General features: G+C 39.4%; 3 protein-coding genes across 3 annotated transcripts in view; 1 reads left to right on the top strand and 2 right to left on the bottom strand.

Moving 5' to 3' along the window:
- Nucleotides 1–384: 384 nt before the first annotated feature.
- RAD9B (RAD9 checkpoint clamp component B) lies at nucleotides 385–9532 on the bottom strand (the record flags this gene model as incomplete). Its single annotated transcript, XM_082491929.1, has 11 exons — nucleotides 385–573; nucleotides 853–1120; nucleotides 1540–1662; nucleotides 2206–2270; nucleotides 2746–2852; nucleotides 4797–4903; nucleotides 5847–5946; nucleotides 6912–7026; nucleotides 7535–7684; nucleotides 8584–8654; nucleotides 9499–9532. The coding sequence occupies 11 exons, from the start codon at nucleotides 9530–9532 to the stop codon at nucleotides 385–387; spliced, it is 1329 nt and encodes a 442-aa protein (XP_082348055.1).
- Nucleotides 9533–9686: 154 nt separating this feature from the next.
- Nucleotides 9687–13838, top strand: VPS29 (VPS29 retromer complex component). Its single transcript, XM_082491760.1, has 4 exons — nucleotides 9687–9775; nucleotides 12309–12500; nucleotides 12963–13198; nucleotides 13509–13838. The coding sequence occupies exons 1-4, from the start codon at nucleotides 9773–9775 to the stop codon at nucleotides 13624–13626; spliced, it is 549 nt and encodes a 182-aa protein (XP_082347886.1). The 5' UTR covers nucleotides 9687–9772; the 3' UTR covers nucleotides 13627–13838.
- A 1368-nt stretch (nucleotides 13839–15206) lies between these two features.
- KNTC1 (kinetochore associated 1) overlaps nucleotides 15207–21597 on the bottom strand; it is a gene marked incomplete at its 5' end in the record, with an annotated part of 39249 nt that continues 32858 nt past the window's right edge. The window contains 10 exon segments of the mRNA XM_082491651.1: nucleotides 15207–15435; nucleotides 15438–15468; nucleotides 15729–15819; nucleotides 16699–16844; nucleotides 17385–17474; nucleotides 18489–18618; nucleotides 19669–19732; nucleotides 19812–19866; nucleotides 20258–20314; nucleotides 21206–21301. Of these exon segments, the coding sequence (XP_082347777.1) occupies nucleotides 15338–15435; nucleotides 15438–15468; nucleotides 15729–15819; nucleotides 16699–16844; nucleotides 17385–17474; nucleotides 18489–18618; nucleotides 19669–19732; nucleotides 19812–19866; nucleotides 20258–20314; nucleotides 21206–21301 (858 nt within the window). The 3' untranslated portion in view covers nucleotides 15207–15337.

Below are 21597 nucleotides of genomic sequence, written 5' to 3'. Positions count from 1 at the left end.
CCTGAAGTGATAACACAGTTTGAACTCCCCAGTGAGATGGTACTGGAGGGCTGAACATCCAAAGCAAAGCTCAGTCGAGTCAATCGTGACCTAAATTTCTGCTGCATTATGCCAGCATCTCACTGTCAGTGACCAGTGCTGGTGGTGAACATGAACAGCGAATAAACGTTCCCCTTTCTGGACTGTCTGAACAGGTATTTGTGAAATGCAGTTCACTGCACAAGCTCAGAACACAGATAGTTTCCATCAAGTTCTAACTTGCTGTAAAAGTGCAATTAAACTTTCTAAAACTAGAAACAGCACCACAATTACCATGTCAAATTTACGTTTATCTTTCGAGGCAGCCCCCAATAGTCTTTGCTTGGATTCAAACTCTTTGTGGCACTAGAGAACTTGGGAGCTCTGCACACTGCCAAAATCCTCTTCGGTGTCGCTAGCTGTTGCTAAACTACAGAAGGTGTGACGGATGGCATCCTTCTCCGTACAAGAAACCGCTCCGAAAAATAAGGAGTGAAACTGGAAAGTGCAATATTTATAGGAGTAAGAAACTGCATGTGATACAGAATTTGGGGGTTAATTATTTCTGAAGCTTTTGCCGCTTTAAAATCTTTACAGGTCTACAGTGTTTCCTAGTAAAATACACCTGCCATCTGTGACTCTTTCCAGTGTCACCGTGTCAGATGTGGTGGTAGTGGTGGTTTTTGTCAGCTATGCTGCTGCGAAAGTTGGTTTCATTGAAACACCACATGCAGAACTAAGTATCAATGCGTGGCAACCCCCAGATGACAGGTAGCATCAGGCTAAATACCAGCTAAGGTATTTCACTCTAAATACAACTGGGAGTCTCCTTACCTTTTGCAAATGAGACCCTGTTGCCTCTCCTTCCAGTGTTGTGTGGCCCTCTGCCTCGGTCAGGGCTGTTCCTTCTATGCCTGCTGTCTCTCTCTTTGTGATCCTGGGAGTACTTGTAATCTTTTGTTTTGCCAAAGGACTCATGGGTTTTGCTGACTCTGTGTTTGGTGTGTTTCCATTCCACTGTGGCTTTTTGGAAGAAACTGCTGCTGCACTGCTATCTTTACCCACAGAGGTTTGTTCAGATTTACCCGTACGCGTCTTTGAACTGGATTGGAGAGAGTAGGTCAGGTTAGTAACTGGCTTTTACGTGGTTTTGTTAGAATGTCTTTATTTTCCGTTAATGAAAAGCCTTATGGCTTTAGAATATTCTCAACAAGTATCTTCCCTTCCCCTCCCACTGCAACAGAACCCCGTGGAGATAAAGGAAAACAGATGCTAGCACTGAGTGCTCTCTGCTGCACCAAGCTTTACCGCTGTGCAAGATGTAGAGATGTTCCTGTCTAGTTCACACCTTCCCTATGAACAAAGGCTGCAGGATCCATATAATGCTTACCAGAACCCTGCAATGAGCACATCACTGCCGTTCCAGCTTAAACCTGACTTGGCTGGAAAACTTTAAACTTCAATTTTTCATCCTCTTATGGCAATCTGCCTCTCTCACCCGCCCCTGAGCCCCACCAGTACCTTTCCTGCCGCTGTGACAAGCAGGGAGGCTGCTGGGATCCTGTCTCCTTTTCAATGTCACACAAGGTAGCCAAAATAAAGCTGGCTTCCAGCACCATGTCTTCAATGCTGAAAGCAATTGGTCTAAACACAAATATTCAGAGACTAAACCAGCATGCATAATTACACATACTGTGGGAGGAAATACAGCTCATGCAACTACACACGCGGATTTTAAAATGCTGAGAATCTAATATATTTGCTGCTGAAGACTATGAGATGGCTTCCTGATACAGATTTAAATGCACCAAGGAGCAAATGCTATACAATATTATAGCCAAATTATAGTTTTAATATGTAACTCTTAAAATTATACTTTAAACAGAAGATGTATTGTTTCTTTAGACTACTAAATAAAATCATTGCACGCCTTAGACCGAGAGCCTGAAGTGTCCAGATAACTTATATATAGGTGCTCATTAGTCAGCATGGCCAGCTATGTTAAATGCTTTATGTGCAATAACAAACTACTTGACCCCATATCGCAGATCAGAAATACAGCTTTCGGTATGAAATGCAAATCTATTTTACTGTTCCAGTTATATACTCTTTGAGTAACCGGCAGACAAAAACCGCCTGTAGAGTTGTAACTGCAGTAGTTCTGCTCAGGTATGTGCCACAACATACTTTCCAGGTATGTCAAAATGGATCGAGACAGGAACACTGGTAGCTTCTGAAAATGCCAGTAGTCCCTGAAAAGACGGGGTGGGTGGTTAAGTGCTGTTTTAAAAACAGAAGATCAATGTTAGAATGTAAGTTTACCCCAGCTGTTGTTTACTGGCAAAAAGAGGGTAAAAGCCCACTACTTCTAGAATACATTTCTTGCCTTCCCTGCGGGAGCTTTGCCAAAGAAGCTTCTGCATGTGGAACTTCTGTGGGCACTCCAGGACAGTTACAGTGTGTCTATCCAGTGCTGGAACTATGTTTTTGTTGTTTTAAAAATGTCTCGCTTGCCTTTCAAAGGCCTCTGCGAGGGACCCCGCAGCATCCTGAAGATCCTGTTTTTTAAAGCCAATCCTCAACCAGCTGGTGAAATACTGCTGCTGGTCAGGAGGCCGGGGGAACACCCCCCAGGGCCCTTCTGCAGGGACCATCCTGCAGTGTCCTCATCAAGTCATGCAAATTAAGGGGAAATGTTTTATTTTTCAAGACAAATTCTTGCTTTACCCTCAATTCTTTAAGGCAAAACGTCACGTCAGAATCCACTCCAACTTGAAAGTAGTCGAATTCATCTGGATTTAGTTGTATTTCAGTAAGCATTGTCTTTGAAAAATCTGTTTAAAATAACAAGAAAGTCAAGGACTCAATGGAGTGAAGTTTGAACTCAACAAAACTATGATTATAACAATAAGGTTTTTACAGCAGCATCGTTTGAACAAATAATTGTATTTTTATATTGACTAATAGGAAGAAATGTTTAGCTCATCAAAATTTATTTCATAACTAAGTAAAATAAAATCCTTGATTTATTTACGGTATATTATGTAGATATAAATGGCTTTTAACAGAACCTATTTTATGTTCCACTGTGTGATCTAACCCAATACCTGCTGCTGTTCTTGCAAACTTGCTTTGTCTACAGGCATTCAGCACAAATAGTATTACCGGCTGTTTATTGTTCCATAGATGGGAAGACCAAAATGCTGCATGACCTTAACAGATTAATTGCTGACAATCATCAGAGGACAATGAAGGTGGACTTAGGCTCTTTGTTTTAAATCATAATCTTTTCCTGATACGTAAGTGGCAACAGGAAACAGGGTCTTCAGTTTCAGGTGTTCAGCTGTTGCTTGTTATCATTAGATTAGTCCGCAGTTGCTATTAGGTGTGTGAGAAGAAAGTACGAGGGCACTTCCATGGTGCGTTCTAGTCTCAGACGCACTCAGGAAAATTCCCCAGCAGCTTAGAGTACACACCTCTCCAGTTCTCTTCCAAAGCCAGGCTGCTCACAAAGTATTACAAACCATTCCCAGGCCTCCATTTCTCTGCTCAAGAGGTTTGTTTTTTTTTTTCCTTCAGCCTTCAACAAGCCCCCATCGCGTGTTCAAACATACTCTCGTAAAGTTCCTTAAAACTGTAGAAATACATACTTATAGCTACAAGGCAGAGCCTACCGCATGCAAACGGCAACAAGTCCAGGCAGAAGGTGTAATTTCTTTCTTTGAAAATTAAACCTGAATGTGGAAAAACCCAAGCCATTGCCAGATTATATGTTCAAAGGACACATTTTGTTTCAGTACATGTACATTTGCTGCGGGCAGTATATTGCATCACACGCTACACAACAAGAACCATGCTTGTAACTCCTCCTCTTTCCCTATGACTGTTTGGTTTTTTGGTATCTCATTAAATTTTTACCTACTATTTTTTTCATCTTCTCTCTTACAATCGCCCTTGTAAGTGTGTATTTCTGAAATAACAAAATTTGTCATTCGAAATTTAAGCCGTTTAGCTTCTTTTTATTTTCAGTAATTTTTTCCCTGTTTCACCCCAGTTTCCCCCACTTGATCCTCCTCGCTCTCCACTGCTTCTGCCTGTTCTCAGCACGGTCCCCACCCCGACGCTCTAGGCAGTCATCTTCTTCTAGGTCATTATCCTCAGCTCTGGTCATAAGCAAGTATGAAAAGCATCCTTTTATTATATGATATACAAGAACCTATACTTCAAACCCACAATTATATCTTTAAAATTAGTTTGAGTCACACGCCAAGACTCTAGATTTTTCTCCATCTCAGATGGAGATCTGAAAATGGCAGTGCGCCGCGTAAGAGCGTTAGGCCAGCTAACACACTGTATCGCCCTTATACTAAGATGCACTCCATAATGATATCAATTCTGTAATTATGGTATTCAGATTTAAATAGTTCTTTTTTAAAACATAAAATTATCTCCTTTCTCCTCTCTGCTGCCATGCTTCTGCTCTTGCAGCACAGTAATTACCTCTGTTCAAGCCTACAGCAAGTGGCATAATTTATTTCAATTGGCTGCTCAGTCTGACATCTGCCACTGATACCAGGAAAGTGTTATTAAAAACATACTTTCTTAAAATATATTAAAACCAGAGGGTGGCAGCGTGACTTAAAAATCTCTCTATATATGTTCCCTCTCTCAAAAATCCATTCGGCCATAAAATGCATTCTCCGTTTATGTTGCGATAGTTATTATTCCTTTAGTTCACTTAAAGTCTCAATATTGTTTCATATTTTGAATTTCCTTACCAGTGTCTTCTTCAGTGTAACTCTTGAAACAAACTTTCATCGGAGTAACTGATAAGGTTACCTCTTCTTGACTGGTTGGAAAGTGAATCATTGTATCAGCCAGCAGCCTATAAAATTTCATTCAACGTTAGAACAATTTTACCTGCCACAAATTACTAGCTAGCATTCATTACTCACATTAGAAATTAAAATTGTTACTTGGCAGTACTGTTGGAAAAACTGCCTTTGAAATGTGCACCCCTTGAAGTGCGCTGTATCTTTAAAACTGATTTATATAGAAATAGGTATATAAGAAATCTAAAAATACAACCAGTAATTCTGAAAGCAAATTTGTTTATTTAATGCCTGTGTATGCTGCCAAATCAGTCTTACATATACATATATCGCTGCTACCTTTCTATATGTATCTATCACAATTTTGAGCAAACCTCGGTATCCTATACTCTTTATTCAAAAGCTTGCAGTTTTAGAAGTCTTTTTATAAACACAATCCATAATATCTATACAGAGATATCTTTATACACCTTTAATGGCTTAATGGTGATTATCGTGACAAAAGCTCCCGTGCACAAGAAACACTTTTAATTGAAACGCTGTCAGGAAAAGCACAGTCTAACTGCTCTCTGCCTCTGCTTGCAACGACAAGCCAAATCTTGGATTCCTCCAGGGGCTGCTTTTCAAAGCAGAACTTTGCCTTATCACATTAAAAAAAAATTGTACTTTTACCACTGGATTCTCTGCCTATAAAATTAAAGCACTACTTTATTTGTCATAGGTGGAAGTTGCTCAAAGGTGTGAATACAAGGTATATGTTACACACTTCTCAAGGTTAGACTGAGTAGGACTAATGGCAGAATGATCCAAATTTCTTAAGTTGTAATATGAAAAACCAAGCACTAGGGCACAGGATTTAGGAATTTGCCATTTTTGACTGTGCCCTAATCACATTTTGATTATGTTAATGACTATGAGAGCAGTATTCCCTCCTGGGTTTTGTTTGTGGGTTTGTTTTTTTTTTTTTTTCAGAAAAAATATTTTTGTATTCATTACCTGGAGTGAACTTTAAGTATGTTTGGACACATGTGCTTTGCAAAAACAGCCTGCAATGGATCACATTCTTGAAACTTCAGATTGTATGTTTTTACCACACCTAAGTAAAGGATACGAACAAAAAATCAATGCTGGTCTGTAATTTTAAATGTATTTTTCAGTATTCATTGTTCTTTTAGGATATCTCAATAGAAAAAGTCACCAAGCGACTCGCTCTAGCTATGTGGAAATAACTCACCCACAAATAGAAAACTGAATTAACATGCCATCTAAGACCTCCTTCATCCTACTAGTTACGCCTGGCCAGCATCTGAGTTTTTTAACAATCCACAAGAAGTGAACAGCAACAAGTGCAACAAATGCGATTTTTGCAGTATTTAACTGGCATATAATATAAATGATGGTGGAATATAAAAGGCAAACCCTACAGGTCTCTATGTATTTCTGGATAAGCATGAGCTAAGAGAGCTTAATTGTCTTGAGACCTAATCCAATACATTATCTCATTATCATTAATACAAGCTAGGTTTTTAATAATATAAAACACTGCCTATTACAGAGCACAGCTCAGCAAGCTATGTTGATGCATGATGGTTCTTTATGAGTATTGCAAAGACTAATGCTGATGAATGTACATGGTGTTCTGCTGGGCTGAGGATGTCAGACACGTTAACGAGTTGAAGAGCTGTAAGTATTAGACGTGGAAAGACCCAGTAAATCCTTTGGTTCAACCAGCTGCCAAAACAGGATTCCCCTCCCTTTCCACAACATGTGTTTTTTTCAGAAATTACTCCAGCCTAATTCTAAATGTTGTGAGCAGTAGGCTGACAATTAATATGTAGCATGCATAACTACTGAACTGAAGAACATCTGATAAAGCCTGCTATAACTTCATTTTAACAAGGTGATGCACATGATAAATATAAATGATGATGTGAAGAGGCTGCAAGTGTTTGGCATAATGTTCCGTCAATAACATTGAGTTAATAATTACACTAAATATTATGTTGCCCTGCTGTTTTAACCTGCTTCTGTTTCTGTAAAGTCACTTTATGCGTAACCTACCATGTTTGCAGAGGAGCTGAAAAGTTATGTGATGATCATTATTATTTGTATAAATGCTGCATTTCTCTACATTCCTTTCCAGCACATTTACACACCTAAATACAGGAAGAACTGACTGTAAAAAAAAAAAAAAAATAGTGCAGAGGTTATTCACCAAGTAATTTTGCAATGTTATTTCCCGAGTTTCATACAGTTTATCTCAAGCTCCTGCTTTTATGGCTTCCCCAAACTGCTTTGTAAGCAGACACTGAGGCACCGATACTGATCCTCGCCACCCTTACCCAATATGTGGCCAACAGGCCTGTTTGCTAAACAACTGCTCAAAGCTCTCCTGCCTCATACTGGCTTTGAAGGCTACAGGAGAAACACTCCAGAGGCAGAAATGTGGTGTTTCTTCACCCCAAGATTAAGATGGTTCGTACTTTGTAAGGAGCAGGGCACAGCTCAGGAGGTACACCTTCTAAACATAATTAAATACCAACGATCTCTTCTGCAGAATTGCTCAGAAGCGGTCAGTTTAGAGACATCTACATGCCTCTATGAGCTTCCCCCAACAATTTCATTTGGAAATTGGGCTAATTTGCTGCTTCCAAAGCTGTGTATAACAATCCATTAAAATGTACCTTAATTATCAATTTACATGGGAGGGATAACTGTTTTTCCTTCTGACATGGTTGAGACACAGCCGTCCAGCAGTAATGTTGAAAAAACATAGATGAGAAGAAGACATAAGCATATGCTGACCTTGAAGAATTCACTGATCTTAAGGCAAGCTGAAAATATAGTAGAACAATTTAACTCAAAACTATTTCATATCACACCTTTAACAAAAAAGCCATCTCTGCACTTCAGTACAGAGCCACAAAACCTTTAAACACCGACATCTCAAAATAAATATAGACGCATCATGCATATAAACACGTTCAAACTTATCACCTTCATTCTGACTGGTCAGAAGTCACTGGTATAATACAGGCATAGGAATCCAAACTATGGACATTTAAGTGGCCCCGAAGTGTGAGTTACCTAAACACTTAAAGCTCAGCTTGTGTTTGAGGCATTTGAAACACTGGAGTTTATTCTAAAACAATCTCCTTGTACACCCGTCCAATAATACATACAGATAAGCAAAGACATTACTAGCACCTCAAAAATTCTTCAGGTATAAAAAGAAATTATCTCCACTTCTGGTTTTCCAGCCTCCCAGCAAGTTAAGGAGAGTCAATCACTTTTAACTAAGAAACCTCTAGAGAAAACCCTAATTCTGCTGGAAATGGTGTTTGATTAATTGGAGGCATTTTAATGGATGCATTCTTCCTGTTGAGTCACATCGGTACAAAAACATGTTTAGAGGCAGCTTCTGATGTGGTACAAAACATAAACCTTTGGACCCACGACAACAGAAATAAACCCCTTGGTATTAATCCAGATGTCCTGGACAAGCTTCAGCTCGGGTAACAAAAAATCGAAGAATATTAGGGGCAGAGTAGGAATGAATCTTCCATGATGTAATCTGCATAATTACAATTACAGAGAATATGGCACTTGTCCATACTGAAAGTGGAGGAAGCTGAGAGAGAAGGGTACCTGTAGGAAAACAACACAATATCCAACAACATAAATACCATTTCCAGGAAAGATTTTTAAATTACAATAAATCAAATTCACTTACACCTTTTTCTACGGGGTCAAACCAAAATTCATCACTAATACGTGCTATGGCATGTATTGCTCTTCCAAACACTAGCAGGAAAAGAAAACAATGCAACATGCATTCTAAGTTAACAAAAAGCTATACTGCATTTTCTCCAGAATAATTTCAGAGGAAACATTGCAAATTTCCTACACATTTCAAAGAAAACTGATAACATGGTGGAAAATATTACTCGCTCCATTTTAGTAGCACAAACACCTTGATGCTTTCAAAAGCTGCCTCCGAGGCGTACCTCAAATGCCATCTGTCCCTTTGCAGAACCTGGGATGACCTGATGTCACCACAAATTGATTCAATGCAATGGGACAAAACACCACTGAAGTTAGAAATTACTTGTCGTAGACGGCAACAAGTTTGTGCAAGCAACAAACAGTTGGACATTTGCAAAGATGTAGCCCTACGAAACACAAGCAACCAACAGCGGGTCTCAAAGTTTGCCTCTGCCCACCCTGGCACTGTCAGAGCAGCATTTTACACGACACACGGGTCACAGAAGGTTTGGTTGGACCTCTGGAAGGAGAGCAGTGTACTACAAACCCCAACCCTCTGCTCTCTGATCCGAACAGCTTTCTGAAGCTACACATTGCCCTACAAAAATGCCACTGTCCTCCTGGGGATGAGGAAAAGGGAGCTCCTCAACTCTGCTGTGACTGTGGTGGGGCTGGCCACAGCTCCCAGTGCTTCGTGCCCCACTTTGCACCGTCTGAAAGCCCCCAGGAGGAAGCCCACTAAGGGCCATTGGCACATACATCCCCATGGCTGCCCTCCCCGCTGAGGTGCGCCACCCTGAGGCGGCCCCGCTCTGGTGTGCCTGTTTCTCCCGCATACACCCCTCTGTCCCAGGCTTGCTGCCTCCCCTGGGGCCACGGGTACCTCTGAGATGAGCCCCCCCAATGACACACTTCATGGCCTGCCGCAGGCTTGAGCCCCCTTCCCTCCACCGCACCCTTCCCTCCACACGACGGCTGCAGGAAGGGCGGGAAACGCCCCTACTGAGAGACCCGGATGTAGCCACGGTGTTGTCTGCGGCGAAACGCGTTTCAGGACAGTTTGGCCTTTCGCAGGCGCCGTAGCGGGCGGTTGGCTCCGGGCTGCCTTCCGGGAGGAGCCGCGGCGGCTGCTGTGAGGGAGCGCGGCGCCGAGCAGGATGGTGAGCGGCGGTGGCGGCGCCCGTCCCACGCTCCCGCGGCCCCTCTCCCCGCCGGGGCTCGCCCCGCGGCGCCGGGGAGGGGGTGGCGGGGCTCGCTTTCTCCGGCCGCGGCCCGCCGGGCCTGGGTCAGCGGCGCGGTGGGGCCCCGCCGTGCGGCGGGCGGGCGGGCGGGCGGGCGGGCCCCGGCGGTGGAGCGGCTGTGCCGAAGGTTTTCTGTCAGTGGCCGGCCAGCAATCCGCCTCGTGCCGAGCTGAGGTAGATGGAGGGGCGGGAGGGGAGCGCAGAGAGGAGGCGCAGCCCCCCGAGGGCCCGGCGGCGGCGCGGAAGCCGCGCTGAGGGGCCGTCACCGGCGGCTGCGCGCAGGAGCCGAGTTTTAATTCAATTAATTATTTTTTTTTTGTTTTTAACGCTTCCTTCATAACATCAACAATTAATTATTATTTGCCTATTCATTTGGCTATATTTTCTTTTCTGTTGCTTTCTTTTGTTTAACATTGATCATGTTTCACCCTGTTTTTCATTCCCCCCTGTCTGCAATCAACTTCTTCATTCCAATAAGGCTGGGCACAGAGTAAGTTTACTCCTCTTGGCTGTTGCTAACACCGGTGGTAAGGGCTTGGTAACGTTATGCGATGATACCAATGTCAGACGGTTCATATGAATCAGGAGCTGCGGTTCAAACCACGCTCAAGATCGCACCTAAATCCCTCGTTAAAGCCAGATGTTGTAACATTCTTTGCTGCTATTTTATGTTGCAGATACCAGTGACTATTAAACACACTTCAGTGCTTTTAATTTGTTTGTCTTATTGTTGCTTGCCGAGCTTTTCTTTAATTAACGGCAGCTCAGACGTGGGGGAAAATACTTCCAGTTCGTCAGCAAAGGAAATGGTCTCTGTTGAATGCGCAAACTCCGCTGACTTCAGTGGGGTTATGTGTTTTAAGCGGCAGTATAATTTTAAACATTAAATACATAACCGGTATTGCATGTCTAAGTCCCTTAAGCGTCAGTAAGAGAATCTATCTATTGCCACTTTAATAAACAAAATCACACGCATTTTTTACTTGCATTCAAGTATATCATCTTTAGACTGATGCTAGTGAGGGTGTTTTTCACTGGAAGCTCTTCAAAGGCCATCAAAAATGCGTCATGTCTTTTTTTTCCTTTCCTGGGTTAGTTTTCAACTGGTAGCTCACCAGTTTTTCAACTGGTACTACTTTACTGACACCTTCAAGCATCTGTTCTCCAAAGGTGCATGGCTTTGATGACGACACTGAGACATTCTTAATCTAAAAAGACCTAAAACCAAACAAAAAACCCACCCAAGTTCCCCTTGCCTTTGTTGATGACTGTTAGCTTGAAGATAGCTACACGGCCTAAAAATTTAAAAAACAAATATTAAAAAAGGTAATTTCTTAGCATAGTTACTACTGCTTTTATGTATATATATATGGGTTGGGTCTCTTACAAACACATTGATGGCTGTCATTTAAGAATTGTCTTACTAACAAAGCATTATGGTTGGAAGACAAACTGTCTCTTTTTAGATGGAGCCATTTATCAAGTCAACAGGGATAGACTGTCTCTAGATCCAATGTTTTTGCAGTGTAGTGGCACAACACCCCATGCTTCATAGAGCTTTTCATGCCCTTTTTGCATAATTAATTTGTTGCTATGTTGCTCGCATTAATTATTTCTTTATTTGCAGATTTAAAGCCTGTAATATTAAACTATGGTCTCACTTAATCTGAATCTATAATTTTGAAGCCCCTGTTAAATTTGTATTCTCCTTGCACATATTGTACTGAAACCATGAATATATAGAACTGGTAATAGAACCCATGTGTGCAATCGTCTGGCTTATCTTCGCTGCAGTGCTCTGGGGTTTTTTAAACCGGAATTCTGTTGTTCAGTGGTTCCTAACAATATGGACTCTGAACAAGCTTCCTGTTCTGGTCAGCTATTAACACATGTTGCAAATTTGCTGTCTTTTTTTTTTTTTTTTTTTTTGTTGTTAGTAAGGAAGAAACCAGAAGTTAATTAAAGTATAAAGAAACTTGAAAGAAGAGTTTTAAAGGGAAGTGGCCACAGTTAGCCAGGTCTGTGCTTGAGAACATGGACTGGAGATGTCCTATATTATTTTTTTGGATGTTTGAGGAGGAAAAAAAAAAAAAAGGTGGGATAGTTTATGGTAGCTCCCAAATTTGTGCAAAGTACATCAAGTAGTAACACATTTCTTTTGTTATACCTTGCAGTGGCTTTGAGCAACAAAATGAAAAAAAAAACCAAACAACATCTGTAGACAGTTGTGTTTGTAAGGCCTCCCCTCTGGATAATGCTTTATGTTAGTAAGGGCCCTTGTTTTCCCTCAGTATGGCAATATTCCATCACCATTTCATTCTTATTTTAGTAGTTTTTATATCAAAATGCAAAGTTATGAAACTGAAGAAAACATTGCAGTGCTTTCTATTTCCTAATGATTCTTAATAAGTGTCTATAACTATCTTTCTTTCCTGTCACGAAACCTGCTAAGTTGGTGTTAGTATTAGGAGATCTTCACATTCCACATCGATGCAACAGCCTCCCAGCCAAATTCAAAAAACTGCTGGTTCCAGGAAAGATCCAACACATCCTCTGCACAGGAAACCTCTGCACCAAGGACACTTATGACTACCTCAAGACTCTGGCTGGGGATGTTCACGTTGTCAGAGGGGACTTCGATGAGGTAGCGTCTTCTCTTGAGAATGACTTTTTTTGTGCATCTTTGACATAAAGGCAACATTTGGGTTATATGTAATTCAAGGAAAAGTGGGCAAACTGAGGTTTTGTAGCACTAAGCACGTGTGAAAAGCAAACTGGGCAAAAGAGTTGGGGTTGCAATCAGTAATGTGAATTGCACAGTAAGTTCTCATCTGTCATCGGTACGAATAAAAGTAATTTGTGTACTAAGCTATGTCTGGGACTCAAGCAAACAGGACCTGCTGCTGTCAGGTCTTTAGAAGTTCTTTGCATCCTACCACATTCTCTGCAGTGTTCATAGAAGCAGCTTTGTAGCTCTCATTTTGTAGCAATAGGGCCAATTACATTGAATATTTTCATGAGCTTTCCACCTCTCTTCTTGGTGTTGCATAGAGTTGTTTTTAAATATAAATCTATACATCTTATGTGCTTGGTTTTTTATTTTTAGAACCTGAATTATCCTGAACAGAAAGTTGTAACTGTTGGACAGTTCAAAATCGGGCTGATTCATGGTCATCAGGTTATTCCTTGGGGCGATATGGCCAGCCTGGCACTGCTACAAAGGCAGTTTGATGTGGACATCCTAATTTCAGGACATACACACAAATTTGAGGCATTCGAACACGAAAACAAGTTCTATATCAATCCAGGATCAGCTACAGGAGCTTATCATGCCTTAGAGAAGTAAGTGAAGTATGGGAAGTACCTGTGTGTGTGTGGGGGGGTTCTTGATAACAAAACTGAACTACAGAACTCATTATGAAGGTTAATGTTTACATTCTAAATGTCAGGGAGAGGAAGCGTTGATAGTACTTGCTAAATCTCCTTGACAGAAGCAGATGAGAGTGAAATATGTAAAGCTTCATATCTGATGTACTGTGCTTACAAAATTTGTATCCATTTTTCTTAGATTGATTTCTGTTAACTAATGGTGAAATACTGCTGAGGTGATTATATAGGCAAAACTAATAGGACTTTTTTCCTCTCTTTCCAGCAACATCATTCCTTCATTTGTGCTGATGGATATCCAGGCTTCTACAGTAGTTACATATGTCTATCAACTAATCGGAGATGATGTGAAAGTAGAAAGAATCGAGTACAAAAAATCTTAAAAATGTCTTTGCTTGTCTGGTATTTTTACCATCTCATTCTGAACTGCAAGTTACTACAATACTTGATTGCTAGTTTACAGTACTACACTTGCTCGCTAACTGCTTAACAATGTAGCTTATTGGTAATAACTTTAAAATGACATTGTGTTTGCTTTTCTCTGTATGAATTGATTTGTAAAATATTCAATTAAAATAACTGTTTAAATACTGTTCCTTAATGTTGTAATAAACTCCACTTCGTAGAAAAACTAAGCTTTATGAACTGTTGTTGGAAAAATGCAACAGTTGTAGTTGCTTTTAAAATGCCTGATGCCCTAATTTGGTGACTGACTTCTAAAGGATACTTGTAAAGGGCTTGGACGAAAAGATTGAGTGCTCTGGGGTCACATGGTGTTTGCTTCAGAATCCAGTTGATATTTAATATTCTCAGTTTCACATTCCCAATTAAGTTAAAAGAATAAAATGGATTGATAAGAGTCTGAAAATATTACAAGTAACTCATAACTTACAGCAGTAATTTTACTGTGGAAGGTTTAACGAGTCTTTTTATAATCAAAGCCGTTTCAAATACCACTGTGCTTTAATGAATGATGGTCTCATTAAATCTATAAACAGCAAAGAGAGGCTTTTCTTTATTTATGGCTTTATGTCTGACACTACATGTATACGCTCTTTGCTCTATGTACAAAGGTTTTAATTAACATAATTCCATGTGGCACTCGCACTACTACTGAAGACTAAACCCTTAGTTGTTGAAGAAGACGGGAGCTTTCAGCTCTCCTATTCTCATGACTGCAGGGAATTGAATGTATTTTAACAGCTCCCATTTCTTGTGACTGCTAACTTTCCAATAAAAATACAGTTTCATTTTTTGTCTTCTACAGAACATTTAGAATGGTGGCCTGTTCCCCTGGCAGATGTTGGCCTTTGTATTGTGACTTTTTTCAGTGCAGTAGCTACGCAAAAAGCTGTACAGTATTTGTCGTGAAGGTTTGAGTTAAACTTACGGTTTTCTGTGGAACTTAAGGGATCAGCTAGAACCCTTACTTCTGTGTCATAAACTGACTAAATAACTTATTTCTATTCAAAATAAACCTGCTTTACCTTAGAAAAAGACCAAGCATTTCAGCTTGGTGTCTCAGGAACGTTTGTCTAACTGCTATTTCAGGCAGTGAAATGCATGCCTCTTGCCTTATCCTGCTGCAGCCATACAGAAAGAACAAAGTTGAAAAGAAAACCTTGGCAAACATTATTCACGGAAGCTTAGTGACCAAGTAGAACATCAATTTACTGTTAAAGTCATAATTAAAAAAGGTTTATGGAATATTGTAAGGCCAAAATGAATATGTAAGTCTTTAATTGTGCTCACTGTAGTTAAAATTACAATTTGTCTACAAAGTTTATTTTACATGAAATACACCACTTACAGTTTTAACAAAAGTTTATCACAACTATGCAAGGTTACAGTTGTGTGAATGAAGTCTTAGAGTGATCCTGACAGCAGACTTAAACATGGGGAAATATAGAAGGAAATAAACTTTAATCCTTCTTAAAAATCAAAGTGTTGAAAATACTGTCGAATAGAAACAGGAAATTCTGCTGTAAATCTAAACTGTTTCAATGGGGATAGAGTATGGAGAAGAAATAGCCCAGAACAGTTTAAAAAATGTGGAAAGCTCAGGATAGCTTTTGGTAAAAGAGCATTGCGGTTTTAGTTTACCGGACGAGTTTGAATTCTCCATGCATGGCCCTCATCTTGCCAGCAGGGGGAGAAAAGGGTAAATCGAGACCTTATCCATGACAGCTCTGTACACACGTCTCCTCTGGTCTGTCCAGATACATCTGGAAGGTAAGAGAACGATATTGCTAGGGCTTAGGAAAACAGGATATAATCCAAGACATGTGAAAGTACATGAAAGCATAAGGTTTAGCATGGTTTAAGTAAAATGAAATATTTGAATTAATAAAGGGATATTTTATTATATTCAATATATTTTAGTAAATTAAATCAGCTATCAAGTATTTTTGCTAAGAGTTGAATGAAAGTCTTCGTTTAGGAAAAAAAAAAAGAGAAAATTATGTACAAAAGTGGTTTGATTTACCTTCAGAAGATCAGAGGATGATATGTCTACCAGAGTAGAATTTCCACATTTCTCTTGATATTCTTGAATTAGGGCTACTGCATCATCAATGCTGTAGGAGGCAAAAGTTTACTAATTTTGTCAACAAGTTCTTGAAAAAGCCAAGAATTTAGACTATATACACTGAAGTATAAAAATAAGGTATGACCCTGTATTTTTGAAGTCAGATGGGTCCCATCATTTCCCAGTAGAGGAAAGCAAGCGCTGACAAGCCTAGCATTTAACCTGTGGCTGGTAATAAACCCAATATATACTAGAATTTAAACGGTTATTTATTGGTTCTTGTCCCATTCTGACTGCAAGCTAACTGGTAACAAAGCGACTTGCAATACTGAGTATTTGGGGTCTGAAATGAAAATTTGCAGCTGTGCACAATGAACTCAAGTGCTGGGAGTCAGTGGTAGATTGCTGATTGAGAGCTGTCCTGCAGTAAGTTCAGCAGGAAGACCCTTTGTGTGGAAGAGAAGAGTTATTTCTAACTCTTGAACAACTTAGCACCAAACTAACTAATTCTTAAGTCTTGAGTACCGGCAGTTCATTTATTTTTTTCAGAGTGTTCTTATTGCTGAAGCTGTGACTCCACGATGCCACTAAGCTGAATTCATCTGAAGGTATTGGTAAAGTGATTAACAGCAAAAGCGTTTGCTTTTTCAGTCAGGTTATTTTTGCTATTTTAACTGTTTGATCTGCCTGCCAGTCCAGGCTCAACAAGCTGTTACTCTGGCTTGAATGACACTGTAAAACTCTATCCTAAGTATGCAAAGTATGAGGTGAGACTTATTTTATTTCTTTAACTTAGAAATACTTTAAAAATTCTTAGAGATTAAGTACTAGAAAATCTCCACAACTTCAAATAAATGAAAAAAAAAAAAAAAAAAATTCAATTTCTGTAATTGCTGTCAGTCATGCATCACCTGTTTTACTAACTTACCAGTTCTTTTTGGCAAAATAATTCACCAGTTCTTTCATTCGGTGAGTATTCATCAGTTGTTGTTTCAACAGTGGAAAATACTTAGTTTTCAATAATTTTCCATATAGCTTCTCATTAATGATATTGTCCAAAACCAAAGATCTAATCTGTAGATTTAAGTTTTAGTAATGGAAAAATATTAATCTATTAACATAAAAAAAAATGCTCTTGAATGAAAAGAGCTCAGACTTTTCTTATTGGACTCCCATAGAGCAGGATTTTTTTTTTGAATTTTTTTTTTAGTGCTGCGAAATGACAGATTTTATGAAGACTAATCTCAAATTCTGGTAGAGGAATGAGTTAGGAAACCTGCCCTTAGGAAGGCAGCCCAAGGCAAGGCAAGAGAGGGTGCGCTTTCATAAGCCCTTTGGCCTTTTTGCTTAAAACATTTATTTCGAAAAATAAAGTAGCGCTGCTGCAAACAATGCTGTCCTACAAACAGCGGCAGCCTGTAACACAGCACTGGGTGCACATACTTGCCCAACATTAATAAAAATGGAAAAATCCCTGCAAATGTTGCTGTATTTTAGAAGCGTGCATTATGTCAACTAATGCTTGGCAAGATCAGGAGAGAGAGGAAAAAAAGGTTCTGTGTACGCTGTAAGCCTCAAAGTCAAAGGTAAGTGTAGTACATTTTATTTATTTACCTGAGAAGCAAATGCCACTACTTCTCCAGTGTTCATGTGTTCATCTATTTGTTGCAGCACAGTTTCTGTGTTACATGTTGATAAGAAACCCTGGCAATAATAAGTTACAAAACATTAATATTCTGTGAATGATTACAGTATGAACTCTGTCTTCAGAGCAAGCATTTGATTTATTCAGGAACAATTAATACTTTGAAATTCTAGGTACAAACATGAAATTATCAAAGCAGGATCTGTGAAGTTTGACTGAAAGAGTAGTTCTCATTGCTTTTAACTCAAGGGTATTTTGCTGTAGCTGTTCCAGATTTTTTTGACTCGTTGCCAGCAGACTAAATGTCTTGCGCTAATGCTGTAATTTGGGAAAATCTGAGCTTAACTTTAATGACTGGAAGGCTAAGAATTTAAGATGCATTTATTAGTGCCAGTTTGCTCATGACAAATAAGAGAACAGACTACAATGCTTCATCTGGGAGAAAAATGCAGAGCATAAATTAATGGAAACAAATGAGAAAAGAACGGAAACTGTCAAAATACATGACTAGTGAGGATATGGCTTTAAGGCAAAAAGTTGAAATCAGACCTTGTGATGCATATCAAGCATCTTTCTAAGAAAGCAGGACTTTCAACTCAACACTTTTCCAAAGGAGAATTCGGTACTTTCCTTACAACCTGCTGTGAAACGAGCCCACTGGTAGCTTCTCAGCAATTATATACGTTCTCATAACTTCACACTGCTCTAGCCAGGTATATGGCTATGGCTTGGGTTTTGTTGGGCTTTTTTTCATGGGTTTTATGGGTGGGATCCAATAAAATATCCTCAAAGCCTCAAAAGGGAAAGTCATATGACAAAGCTGCTGAGGATGACTTCAAGCTAGCTGGTATTGCTTAAAAAAAAAAAAAAAAAGGAAGTGTTCACATGGTTGCTTTCAGAAGGACAAATTCAGGGCAATAGCCTTTGTGGGTGGGAAATGCCAAGCAGCTGTCAGCACTGACATATTTAAATAAGATGGGATTGTAAGTTACCATCTTTCATAGTCTCTGTTGAACATAACATGCTTAAAGACATTTCCATTGCACAGATAGAACAGAAAACTTATTATTCACCTGAATTTGCTGCTCTCGCTTCTCAGACTGAGGAATCAGCAACAGGCATCCCAAAGCAAAAGCGGGAAGGTCCAACTGTGCATATTGTTTAGCTATTCCGATGACATCCAAGTCAGCCAGAACAGGACACCTTCAGAAGAAGACTGGGAGTGAAGTTCTCAACTATGACATGTGTAACTGGATGACTTAGTACTGTCAACAAAGCTGCATTGAGATTTTTAAGCCAGATAGAACAATACATTTTTACCTTGCCTTATTTTCAGAAATGGCCAAGCTATGCGAGTTGAAGTTTCACAGAATACAAATGCATGACAATTTTCTAGCTTGAAAAAAAAAAACCACCCAACTCCAGTTTCTCTTTCTAAACACCCAAGGCCCTGTTTTGAGGGGAAGTGTTGGCCAGCTGCTCAGTGTGATGCTTTGGTACGTATACATATGCACAGTAGCGTAGGCATGTTCTTCAGCTGGATCCCTTTCCAGTATTTCCTAACTAACTTGGTTCAAGTCAGGGTCTGTGGGCTCTGGTTCTTCTCTTGAGCAAGTCAGAGCATTGCAGTGAATAAGATAATGATTTATTGTGCTGGTTTTTAAATTGTAAAGGCAGTGCAAAACTGGTTTATGTATAGAATGTTTTGGAACATTAATACCACAGGTTAACCATGTTTATAGATGTGCAATTGTTACATTTTTGTCATGTCAGGTTTATTCTTTTTAGGGAAATGAATTATTTCTCTTATACTATATGTTAATGTTTTAGGAAATGTGCTATATTTTGGGCTAAGAAAAATATTAACTGCACTTTTAGGGTTGACCATGACACCTTTAAAAATGTCAGGACAGAAAGAGATATCCCTCGTGGGGGCCGTGACTGGGCAGATAAATTGGTTTTCAGCAGTCCATGCTGCTGATTCCAAGTCCCAATTCTGAGAGCAGTTCCCAGGACAGTTTAAGCAGTCAAGGTACCGAGTTGTCAACAGCCTGCAGGCAAGGACAGAATTTCTGTTTGGGTACGTGCCCTCATCCTGTCCTTCCCACAAGAGGCAAAAGGTTCTTCCTCGTGTCTCAGGTACCCCAGTTCTCAGAGCTCCTTTGTGTGTTCCAGGGCAGATTGTTGGATGAGAAATTACAAACGGACATTCCCACTCAAGTAATACAAATGCGGGATGTACCGTGTACTTACTTGAGCAGAATCACAAAACACTCGCAACATTCCTCTAACTGTTTAGGACTCAGTGGACATGAAGCTAAAAAATAAAGAAAACATGATGAAGTAAATATATAACCAAGTTACTATACAAGCATGATAGCTAATAACAACCCTACCTGTGACAAATGGTGACAGAACTACACTTCGCCAAGCTCGACTGAAGTTGGGAATCTGTTGATAACAAAGTTTTAAAGTAATAGCCAAACACAGTTGTAAATAAGTGTACTTGCAAACACAGACATCCTGACCCACACTATAGGTGGAAGAAGCCTGACAATTTTCTTCGCTTTTTATCCTGGATAAAAATTCCCTAATATTGCTTTCCTCATCTCCTAGTAAGTGTTTACTGAAGGAACCACAAGTGCAAAATATGCTATTTCAGTGGTTAATAATGATACTTATCTGCATATTGCATTGTCATAAAAATAGCCATTCAAAAAGAATCTTTTCAGGCATAACACTTCATGGCATAGATGGCTGCCATTCACACACACACGCAAACAGGATGCTAAACTCTTGTTAAGTGAAGAAAAACATTAGGAGTCACAGAATATTTGCTTACCTCCCATAATGAATGAATTCCAGTAATTGCTAGCAAAACTCTTCTCAGATACTGAATCTGAAAAAAAATATTTAATTATAAAATGCTACAGTGTTTTTGAAGATGTGGTGATAATCTACAGAACTGCATTATGCTTGTTGTCTTGTCTGCAGACCCTCAAGGTACCTCTGTTCTTCTGGGAGGAGTAACTGATGCATATAGAAATATGATTTATAGTTCAGTAAATTAAATTATCACAAGCAGCAGCAGCATATGTTGTCTCAGCTAATACCCGAGACTTCTGGTAGTCTTAATAAAACTGGTGCTGAAAAGTTTATGATCCCACCTTCTTTGCTATTAGTACCTAAATCTCATTAGATTAAGACTAGCTTCAATACCTGCTCCTGATACGACCACATTGCCAGGTACATCTGTTACCTCCTTAGGCTGCAGCAACATTACATAAAGTTTGACAATCAGAGGTAATTAAGATTCTGAATGACAAAAATCAGGATTACTATCATAATAAATACATTTTAGGGGTAATATTTTTGTGTGTGTGTATACATATACTCAGATGTATATACATATATGCACAAACTGTCCATATATGTATATATAGTCACACACAAAAATATGCATATTATGTTGTAGAAGTATAATAATATGAAGAATTTTTTTTTAATTTATTATCATAGGATTTAATCTTGCCATCTGAGAGGCTTTGTGCCTTTAAAAAAATAAAACTGCAACAATTTAAGATAGCAATTCTCAAGTATTACTACTGAAACAAATTCCTCAAAGTTTCAACAGTTCAGTATCTAAGAGCCCAAGGTGACCATGTAAATTATCAATAATTGTTCACAGTAAGTTTATAGTTTATGTATCTATCACATTCTTTAGCAATCAGTGGATAAAAAAGCCGCCTTCTCACCTCGCTGCAGAACTTCACGCTTAAAAATTCCTTACCATATTGAAACCAACGAGTTTCTGTAGTAGGCCATTCCACAGCTGGGAATCATATACTTTGTATTCTAGACTAAGTTCTGTCACCAGTCTAACAGCCTAAAGGAGAGCAAGGACACGATGTATTTTAATATACATTCAGAAAAAAAGGCATCTGCACCAAAGATCTTGCTTCCCAGACAAGAGACAAGGTACGGGTACACAAAGGTGGGCAAGTAATAGGGAATAATTATATGATGGGCAGTAGTCTGCACATCAACAGGTTTGGGGCTTTTTTGGTCACTGTGAAAGAGAAGACTCTTTGGGGTAACAGCATATTTGCTGGTATTTTAAAATATAATGATGCATATCATGAGCAGTGTATGAATGGGACAGAATACATCGGAGCAACATCT

This window comes from Vanellus vanellus (genome assembly GCF_965231255.1).
Source record: "Vanellus vanellus genome assembly, chromosome: 16".
In the NCBI taxonomy this organism is placed as follows: domain Eukaryota; kingdom Metazoa; phylum Chordata; class Aves; order Charadriiformes; family Charadriidae; genus Vanellus; species Vanellus vanellus.
Note: the sequence above shows the minus strand (reverse complement) of the source record. Positions and strands in the feature narration are given on the sequence as shown.

Excerpts from the sequence above, each read along its gene's own strand:
- VPS29 (XM_082491760.1), top strand. Across the intron at positions 12,501-12,962 it reads TCAGAGGGGACTTCGATGAG|AACCTGAATTATCCTGAACA; the intron begins GTAGCGTCTTCT and ends TTTTATTTTTAG. Across the intron at positions 13,199-13,508 it reads GCTTATCATGCCTTAGAGAA|CAACATCATTCCTTCATTTG; the intron begins GTAAGTGAAGTA and ends CTCTCTTTCCAG.